Source organism: Physeter macrocephalus, chromosome 9 (assembly GCF_002837175.3).
Source record: "Physeter macrocephalus isolate SW-GA chromosome 9, ASM283717v5, whole genome shotgun sequence".
NCBI classification, from domain to species: domain Eukaryota; kingdom Metazoa; phylum Chordata; class Mammalia; order Artiodactyla; family Physeteridae; genus Physeter; species Physeter macrocephalus.
In genome coordinates, this window is record NC_041222.1 from 101,338,632 (window position 1) to 101,349,909 (window position 11,278).

General features: G+C 36.5%; 1 protein-coding gene across 2 annotated transcripts in view; it reads left to right on the top strand.

The window, feature by feature from the left end:
* Positions 1–11,278, top strand: part of GLRA3 (glycine receptor alpha 3) — a 172,517-nt gene that overhangs the window by 42,186 nt on the left and 119,053 nt on the right. For both annotated transcript variants that reach the window (XM_024130871.1, XM_024130872.1), the window contains exon 3: positions 5,884–5,951. In XM_024130871.1, coding sequence (XP_023986639.1) covers positions 5,884–5,951 — 68 coding nt within the window. The remainder of the gene's footprint in view (positions 1–5,883; positions 5,952–11,278) is intronic.

Genomic DNA, 11,278 nt, shown 5'->3' on the forward strand with positions numbered 1-11,278 from the left:
TCCCGCCTCCACTTCTCCTCCCCCCTCACTCCCCCCACACTCCACGTCCTACCCAGTTGCTGGGGGTTCCTCCCGTCCCCTTAGGTGTCCGTGGTCCCCCACCGGTGCCTGGTAGGTGCCCTAGTTGTGCGGAGACGAGAATTCTGCGTCCTCCTAGTCCACCATCTTGACTCCGCCCCTGATTATTTTCTAATATTTTCTCTCTGTAGTACTTATTTCTCTTTTTTTTATTTTAAAACATTCTCAAACTAACAGACGATTTGCAAGTATAGCACAAACTATTTTTTTCCCCAAACGACTTGAAAGTAAGTTGTTGACCTGATGCCCCAGTACTTGGGTGTATCATGCCAAAAAGCACATTCTCTTAGACAACCACAGTCTAATCATGGAAACAAGCAAATTAACATGGATATATTGCTACCACCTAATTTTCAGGCTCCCATTCAAATTTTATCAATTATCTAAATAATGGCTTCATAGCAAAAGAATTCGGTTTGGAATCATGTCTCGCGTTTTATGGGTCATTTCTCATTGTCTCCTTTAGTCCGAACAGAGCCTCATTCTTCCTATGACTGTCATGATCTTGGCATTTAAAAAGATATTATTATTCCTTTATTTAACAGAATGTTCCTCGATTTGCATTAGTCTCATGTTTCCTCATGATTCAATTTAGGTAATGCATCTTGATAGGAATATCACAGAAGTGATGCTGTGTTCTAATTGCATCTTATTAGATTGTGAATGATGTTAATTTTTACCATGACTGATGATGTTCACTTTGATTAACTGGCTAAGTTGGTGTCTGCCAGAATGTGTCTATATACATACACATATATGCATAAGTATACATACATATACACACATATGTAGACACACACACACATATATATATTCATTTACATCTATGTATTTAATTCTCTATCTACTGAAAACCATGAGTTCTCCCTGGTATCTCTACTACCATAGGTTTATTCTAGTTTCTGAGTCTCCATATTTCAACTCCCTCATTTGACAGTAAGGCTCCCATTATCCTTAATAGAATTACATATTTGATCACTACGTAATGAATCTCTCTTGTCTGCTGCCACTCCCTCTCCTGCACAAATTCCTCAGGGTCCTGTTCAGGCTCTCACTCCCCATGCAAGGCTGCCCCACTCAGGCTCCAACACCCCATGCTGTGAAATCCTTCCCCGCTGATGTCCTTCTCACCCTGCTCTAGTTGTCCACACTCCCCACAGCCATCCCCAGCGCGGAAGCCTATCTTGTACTGCCCGAGAGAATGACTTTCGGCTACATTTTCAAGAAGGAAAGGGAAGGGAAGGGGAAGAATAAATTGAATCCTATTTTTATGCCATAATTTTCAAACCTTTTTTCAAGTATCTAAAAAATAATCTAAAATATGGATTTACAGCAATCAAATATGCTTTTGTCAATTAAAAAATAAAAATAATATCTTTCCTCATGACCTGACTACATAAATATATATATTTATCTAAAATAAAAACAAATCACTAAACAGATTTTTTTGAAATTTAATGTTTTGATTGCATTCTTATGTCTTTCGAAAGGATGTGGCTTTAATGCAACATTACATTAAGAGTTTTTTAGGGTCATTTTCATGAACACTTGGGTTGTTTTTTGTCTCTTTGTTTATTTGCTCTAGATTTGCCTGGTGAACAATTTTTCCCCAACATGGATAACAATAATGTAACTGCCAAGGCTTTGCATTGTACTTTGCCATTTCGCCTTTGTCCATCTCTGAACTTAAAAGCCATGTTCTGTTTCTTTAAGAGTCATCTAAAAGAAGACATCCTGCTGAAAACATCTGCGACTACTGTCATTTGCTTTTCAGGCCAACGATGGCTAAGGCAGTGAACAATTTTAAAGCACAATTTGCCATATGGATGCTATAGCAGTTATTTGCTCTGTTGCTAAACATAGCAGTATATTAGATGGATATAAAAGTTTTTTGCTTTGGCACAGAGAAGTACCAGATTGACCAATGACTGCTAAACAGGTGCTCTCTGTAATGGCAATAGAAAATTTACAATCCTCTCTGAGCTTCGTTCCCTACAAAATTTTTGAATATATAATATATATTAATAGTGAGGGTAGAAAGACTACTCCAAGACTGCTCCCCTGATCTGACATGGATCAGAATCTTAAAGTGTAGAATATACTGCCTTATAAACTGTATCCACTTCATTCCTTGTACTCTATCTCCACTGTCACTGTCCTTGGTCAGGGCCATTGTATTTCCCATCTAAACTGTTACAATAAATTCCTGTTTTCTTGATGTCTAAGCTTTTGCTATCCATTCAACCATGCACCATGTTGTGTTGGTTTACTACACTCTCATGAACAAGAGTCTGTAAAGACTCCTTCATGTTCATGAAGTAAATTCCAAATACCTTGGTATTACATTGAAGAAATTCTATGATCTAGCCCAAGACTATCTTTAAAAACAGTAGACTTTATTTCCAAATTGCTTCATACCTTAATATATTTTAAATTTTTTAAAAATAAAATAAATTCTATATATGTATATGTATTTTATATATATATATATATATAAAATGTGAGTATATATCTTATATGTATATCTTTCAAGTGAGTGCTCTGTTTTTCAAATTTGAAATTAAAGTTTGGTGCCTGAATCCATTCACCTTTCTTCATGCTGAAGAAGAGAATACATACAAATAAGCAGTAAAATGGAAACTAAATAGCACTTTTGTACGTCCTAATAGCCAGGCGAGGAACACATCTGATAACTGATGGATTAGACAATAAAGCTTAGGGCAGGCTGACTTTCTGCCCTTAGGAAGAGTTTTCTGCACCTTATGGGAGGCACTGGAGAAGCAAGGGCTGGAGTCTGGTTCATACAGTGTGAAGCATCATGTTCCCAGCTGCTAGTGAAAGCCTAAAGTAGCCCCCTCTCCTGGGACCATTGCTCTTCTACGGAAACATGTTATTTTAGGGAGAAAACAAATGCATCAGAGGAGTCCTCCTCCTAGCACAGTAATTCTTACTGCTCCCTTTCAGAACCTTTCTGGAATCATTAGGATGTACTGTACAGCACCTGCTCCCACGGGACCCTGAAATGCATCAGAACAGACATTACTAACTTCAGGTCTCTGAAGCCTACGCTAAATTTTCACCTTCATCCTATTTTTCACCAATATTATCTGTAATTCTATGCATAATGATTAAATTTAGAAGATGAGACTAAAAAATAAAAACTCTGCCCCTTGCTGAATTAAAATAAGAAATTCATCCCCCCACTTTTATTATTCCAATTTCAGCCAAAGAGATCACAGTCAGATGGAGCTGGCAGTTCTGTAGCAGCGGCTTCTTACAGGGCCATGTTTCCCCAACATGGATGTACCTCTAGTTTCATTTTACTGGAAGATGAATTAACCCAATACTAAAACGTTTGCGTTTTCCCTCCTCCAATGGATTTGAGTCAGTAAAGCATGACAGAATTTATCTTGAGGGAGGAGATATTCCCCAGATTCATGATGCTGTTAACAGCAAAAGAAAATAGCAGAATTTTAGAGTTCTCAAGAAGAAAGAGAATAGCCTAGAGAATATCAAAGATTGGCTTTTAGTTTTTCAAGATTCCAGTCAGGCTGTGTATATATTTTAGAATTCACCACCTTAGACTTACATTAAGTAAAAAAAAAGAAAAAAAAATACACACACACACACACACACACACACACACATATGTATCTTCTAACAGTTAATTGTGACTTCATACTTCTCTTATGGTGGGATAAAATAATCGTGGAGTACAATACCTGTGCTTTCTCTTCTCTTACGTGGTGACAAGACATTTCTATCATCCTACACATTTAAAAAAAATGTTAATATTTAGAAATAACATTTTGAAAAAAAGTTTTAAAGTTAAAAAAGAAACCCTTTCTACTAGTAATAACTAATTATAGCACCTCCAGGATTCAGAACTTTTATGAGGTTTTCTTAAATGTCCATCCTTTATATTTCAAACAATGTAGCCTCTATATCTGTTTGAATGTTATGTTCTAGGCATCTCGACACAATAGAATTTGGGCTCTTTCTAAGTACATAACAACCACCATGTTTTGTTAGCAGGTTGACCAAATTTATAATAGTCAACTCTCTTATTAAAATGATTAGCTTTGCATTTTTAATGTTCGAAGTCCGGACTCCTGTCTCTCATTTTCTCCATCTCTAATAAAACCCCAATTCACTTTAGTCCTATGGTATAATGGCCACAGCTGTTTCCTACTCTGGAATTTCTTATGTTGCACATCTGAATTATGTGGGGAGCTTTTAAAAATACCAGTGTCTTGGTTGCATGTCATACCAACTAAATTAGAAGGTAAGAATCATGTATCAATCTTTTTTAAAGATCACCAGATGATTTCAATGTACATAGAATTCATAGGCCTATGGATAGAATTTATTTTTTGTTTTTTTTTCTGTACCTCATTCTGGCAAGATAAATGCTATCAGAAAATGAGTAGGAAAACAAAGGTGAAACTTGTGCACCAGAAATTAAGTAAATGTAAATTAAAACCTTGAGTAATAAGCTATTTTAACTAATGAAGCCATTTTTTTTAAAGAATAAAAATATTGGTACAAAGAGAACATCCCTTTTATCTTGACAAAGGATCAAGAATCAGAATGGCTTTGGACCTTTCAACAGCAATACTAGAAAATAGAAGCTAATGAAGAAATGTCTTTAAAATTCAGAAGAAAAAACAATTTCCTGCCTAAAATGTGGTACCAAATCTAGGCGTTAATTAAGTTTGAGGGCATAAAAAAGAACATTTGTAAACAAGCAAGTTCTGAAAAGCTTCACATCCTTATGCACCATTTCTCAAAAAATTACTGAAGGACATGTTCCACTAAAATGAAGAAATGGTCCAAGAAAGAAGAAGGAATGGGGACCACGAAAAGAGGTCCCACAAAGGAGGGACATCTCCAGTAGGAGGATTATGGGAAAGCATAAGATGACTGCTATGCTCCAGGACAACAAATCTAGAATGGAGTAAGCCTGATGGAAGAGAAAGTTAATAGAGTATCTGATGAGTCTGTTACGGAAACACAGTTTAGACATTTCAGAACTTGTGCATAAGTTAATGATACATATGGAGGAAACTATATGAAATATATAAAACAATCATCAACCTCAGGAACATGTTCTGCAGGAAAGAGTGATCATAGTACATTATATGGTTAGTTGGAGGTAACATTTACCTTGTCATAATAAAGTAAAAAGTGAATAGTGATCTAACAACAGTGACAATGTAGCTGTATTTGGGTAATGGAAGGACAGAAAAAAGGTGTAAGGTAGCAGGGGTGGGAATAAGGTGTGAAAGAAAGCGAAATCCTTACCTTCTGCTGTGGCCGTCAGAACATAATGTCTAAAATGAAAACATCTAAAGGAGTAAAATAAACTTATTGTTCAGAGAAATCGAGGTAAACACCCAAAGAGTTGTTTAAATGAGTTGAAGTGATCATCTCCAGGGAGGGATTAAATGGGGGTATAGGGGAAGGGGCTGCTGTCTTTTTTTGTAGCAAACCTTGTAAAATTAAGTGACTCAATTATGTTCATGTAAAAACAAACAAAATAAATTAGGCTTAGATATCAGCTTTTGTGTGTGATTTTATCTGACTAGCTTAGGCAGAGATTAACTGAGTTATTTTAACCCCTACCACACGATATTTCAGTGTTTTTTACTTGTATAGCTATCAAGTCTAATGACAAATCTTTGTAGCCAGATAATGAAATGCTTTAAATTCTTTTTTTTTTTAACTGCCAATTAGAGGCATGGAGATACTTGAAAATATTTTAGATCAGTATCAAAACAGCCTTTGTTTTAATCTCTTTTTCAGGCTCTCCAGTTAATGTCACATGCAACATATTCATAAACAGCTTTGGTTCGATCGCTGAGACAACCATGGTAGGTAGGCATGTTGACTTCGTAATTAATTTCACACTGGGGTAATTTGTAATCATGTTCATGGCAATTTTTCTGCTGGCATTATGTAATTGAAAGCCAAAATTCATATAGTGAGATTTTAAAAGATAAACTTAATAGTATAATTAAATTACAATCAACTGCAGGCAGTATTTCATTTAGAGATGGTAAGTGAAAACAAGATTGATTTTTTCCATTTCAGTAACTAAATATTAGATCTCAAATTAAAACTAAAACTTTACCTTATGAATTATTTATTTATTGTCAATGTTCTTTAATAAGCAGACATAAGCATAGGAGTAAATAATGTCACGTTTAATTATTTTGTATACTTATAAATGTGTTTATAACGTTATTTTAAGTATTCTGATTACCTTTCCAAATGAATATAATATTTGATTAAATATCATAAATATTTTGCAAATTGTGGTATATGCTTTAATTTAACTAAACTCACTGAACTGAGACTTCATCACTGTGTAATTTAGAACATTTTACATAATCAAGTTATTAAAGCTAAAGTGTTATCATTTCCAAACCAAATGTATTTCGTTTTGAATTTTATAACTTTCTCTAAAGATCATGTTGTATCTTTTCTTTGCCTTATAGTTTTCATTGTACATTTTAGCTAAAATAAAATAGACACATGAACCACTGAATAGCTGTAAGATTGTCTAGCTGGAACTTTTAATTAATTAATTTTATTTTTTATTATTTTTAGGAACTTTTTTTAAAAATTGAAACTATGTATTGTGGTTCTTAAATTACCTAAACTTATACTCCATTCCTAAATTTAGCAAGTATAATGTGCATTAATTTTCAAAGTTGATTTTAGCTAAAATAGGATATGAAAAGCTTAAAGATTTATTAGCTTCTAAAGCCATTATTAAGTAAGAGAATTATTCTTATTTTACATATATCAGAATGACTTGATAACGAATCTTCTAAGGAAAAATCTAATATGGAAATTATTATGTGGGAGGCTGTGTAGATTTGTGTGTGTGTGTGTGTGTGTGTGTGTGTGTGTGTGTATACAGAGGATCTTTCTCAACAGGAAGAGACTTTATTCAGGCACCACTTTTTAAAAATGCTGTTTTCCTCATGTATGCAATATTTAGTCATTTAGCAGCATCTCTGTGGTTCTATTCAAACTCAATATACTCTAATTACAATAAAAGCCTCAGTGGAGAAGAACTGAACTCATTTTGGGGGCATTATATAGAATTATCTTCACTGCAGTATATAAATTAACACTAATGTGCGTACCTGTGTGTAAACACAGAGAAAATGACATGATTTGCTAGCGTAAGCACAGTGTGGTTCTGGTGCAGTTTTGACCCTGAAGTCACTATAATCCTGTTTCAGAAGTTGACATATTCTGGATTCTGGTTGAATATCTGGTCCTGATTCTTTTTTTTTTTTTTGGATGCTCATATGACTTTTATTTATTTATTCTGGTCCTGATTTATTCCCTGTATTTATACAGACCCAATTCAAATCATATTTATAGACAAAGGAATCTCTACTGGATTTTTTTCTACCTAGACCTCCCAAATTATATTTCTAGCCCTGACAACTTCCTCATTTTAATTGCTACTATACAACACTGTATCATCCTGAAAACCTGGACATATGCTTATACTTTCTCTTTTGCAAGATCACTTCCACGAAACAGTTTCAACAGCAGTAGTTGGAAGGATTTCTAGCCTGACTTGTCTTTGTGGGGTGGAGGAAGGGATTTGGAAAAAAGAGAAGACGTGGTCGGATTTCCTCATTAAAACCTCAAAGATTGTCATGTTCCTGAAGGTTGCTGCTTTTTATGACATAGTTCATCAGACTACCACTAAGTGCTTATAACACACACTCCATAGGATGATGACTACACCTACTAAATTTCTTACCTTTAATAATTTTAGACAGACTTCCTTTGCAGAATAATATTATGCCAAAAGCTTGCAGAATATTGCAAATACACCCTCCCAGGGACCCTCACTCAGTTTTATTTCCCTTCTCCCGCATAGAAATCCTTTCCATTCCTTCATTTTCCATCATAATGTATCCTTTTGAAATCATTTTTAGCATCTATCACTTGCTTCTTCAGAGTCACAAGCAGCATCAAGGAACATTAATCAAACACCCCAGAGGTAAAGTATTATAAAATTAACTAAGTCCACCTTGATATCTTTCTTTTTAACCTTCCAAACTCATAAACATGTGACATTATTTCTGTTCACATAATCAGATTCAATATTTGTAAAAAATTTTACTGGTATCAGATAGGATAGCTGCAATATGGTGTCCATCTACATAGGCATAGAGAAAATTACACTATTTTTTTTTTATCTTAAGAATCAAAATGTTTTGCTACCACTTGATTACTCTGATGTATTTTATTCATAGTTTCCACCATCACAGCTCTGCAACTAAACTTTACCCCATTGTTTTACTTGCCATAGTATTAATATATTTTTACAAAATCTTTCATTTTTTTTTTAACATTCACATTTTTTATACGAATATACTTTGTTTTGTTCTTACCATACAAATAACTGAATTCAACGGAAACAATGTATTAAATTGAGAGGATGGAATTTCAAATTACTTGTAATCATTAATGGATATCTTTGCATCTGAGAATTCATATCTAAAATAAAAGTGAATAATTCTCCCAATCTTTATATCTTTGCTTAACAGAGATCTTAACCATGCTCAGTGTCTTCGTTGACCAACCATATTATGCTCCCTCTACTGGTCTAGTTTCTAACCTGTTGTATCTCTCCCCATTTTAAAATAAGCTTTAATCCCATTTGAGGTAATTATTTGATTCTTGAGAAAATATCTCTAGTAGATATTCTACTTTAGCCATTTTTTGAAAATTAAGTTAATTTGAATCTTTAACATATTTTGCATCTTCTTCTTGCACCAACTTTGTTCTTCTTAATATTTATGGGCATTTTTTCCCCAATAGCTTAAGCTCAAATTTCTTTTTAACTGTTAAACTCATCCTTTCCCAGTGTTTGTCTAATTAACTTAATGTAGTGCCAACCATTCTCACTTGAGTGCAATTTTATTATTCTTGACATATAGTCATCAACAATTTTCTATGTATGTTGTGGAAATGCTACACTTCCCTATTTCCCTCACATTTGAATCATACGTCATTATATATAATAGGGTTCTCTAAGGATTTGTTCAGCCTCCATTACCCCAACTTCACATTCTTCACATTCTTCTTCAGCAGATAATGATTCAACAACTGTTGGAAACCACAGTTCTTAAAAAAATTAAATTAAAAATAAAAACTGGTTTACCATCATCAGTCACTCTTCCATTTTGCAACATGGCCTTGGTGAGAGAGGTGCATCTATCCTGCCTTTTAAAATGGTGGTGACAAAAGGAACATAATTTTTTTTATTGTTACAATGAGGTGAAGCTTAATATCTCAACATTAAGTGACTCTCGGTAATCATACTCATGCAAACCTGTGGTGAGTTGTGGATAAGGATTATATTCTGGGGTGACAGCATTTGTAAGTTGGACTTTTTTAAAAAAAATTCATATATACCTATGTAGCAGTTAGGGTGTGTATATAGAGCAGTATTTCAAAGTGGATATATTGTCGTAACGTCCTATCTTCAGCAAACAGATGGCTCTACATCTTGTCACACATATGCTGGAGAGAGAATTGCTCTGCTGTGTGCCTTAAGTCAATATTTACTAAATGAACCATGACTTTTCACCAGAGCCCATAGAATAAATTATTTTTACAAAATAAAAACAATAAAGGTAGGGAGAGACCTTCAAGATGGCGGAGGAGTAAGACATGGAGATCACCTTCCTCCCCACAAATACATCAGAAATACATCTACATGTGGAACAACTACAGAACACCTACTGAACGCTGGCAGAAGACCTCAGACTTCCCAAAAGGCAAGAAACTCCCCACGTACCTGGGTAGGGCAAAAGAAAAAAGAAAAAACAGAGACAAAAGAAATAGGATAGAATAGACAATAGAAACAGGACCCGCATCTCTTCACAGCTCTCTAGCTGTGAAGGAGGAAAAGTTTCCACGCACTAGGAATCCCCTTCACTGGTGGAGACGGGGGGTAACGGGGGGGAAGCTTCAGAGCCACGGAGGAGAGCGCAGCAACAGGGGTGCAGAGGGCAAAGCGGAGAGATTCCTGCACGGAGGATAAGTGCCAACCAGCACTCACCAGCCCGAGAGGCTTGTCTGCTCACCCACAGGGTTGTGTGGGGGCTGGGAGCTGAAGCTTGGGCTTCAGAGGGCAGATCCCAGGGAGAGGACTGGGATTGGCTGCGTGAACACAGCCTTAAGGGGGCTAGTGCACCACAGCTAGCCAGGAGGGAGTCCGGGAAAAAGTCTGGACCTGCCTAAGAGGCAAGAGACCATTGTTTCGGGGTGAGTGAGGAGAGGGGATTCAGAGCACTGCCTAAACGAGCTCCAGAGATGGGCGCGAGCTGCGGCTATCAGTGCGGACCCCAGAGATGGGCATGAAACGCTAAGGCTGCTGCTGCCACCACCAAGAAGCCTGTGAGCAAGCACAGGTCACTCTCCACACCTCCCCTCCCGGAGCCTGTGCAGCCCACCACTGCCAGGGTCCCGTGATCCAGGGACAACTTCCCCGGGAGAACGCACGGTGCCCCTCAGGCTGAGGCAATGTCATGCCGGCCTCTGCTGCTGCAGGCTCGCCCCGCTCTCCATGCCCCTCCTTCCCCCCGGCCTGAGTGAGCCAGAGCCCCCGAAGCAGCTTCTCCTTTAACCCCATCCTGTCTGGGGGGTGGGGACAGATGCCCTCAGGTGACCTACACGCAGAGGTGGGGCCAAATCCAAAGCTGAACCCCAGGAGCTGTGCGAACAAAGAAGAGAAAGGGAAATCTCTCCCAGCAGCCTCAGGAGCAGTGGATTAAATCCCCACAATCAACTTGATCTCCCCTGCATCTCTGGAATACCTGAATAGACAACGAATCATCCCAAAATTGAGGCAGTGGACTTTGGCAACAACTGTAGAGTTGGGGTTTGCTTTCTGCATCTAATTTATTTTTGGTTTTATGTTTATCTCAGTTTCGTATTTAGAGTTTATCATCACTGGTAGATTTGTTTATTGATTTGGTTGCTCTCTTCCTTTTTAAAAAATATATAGATATATATTTTTTTCCTTTTTCTCTTTTTCTGAGTGTGTATGTGTATGCCTCTTTATGTGATTTTGTTTGTATAGCTTTGCTTTTACCATTTGTACTAGGGTTCTGTCTGTCCGTGTTTTTTTGTTTTGTTTTTTAGTATAGTTTTA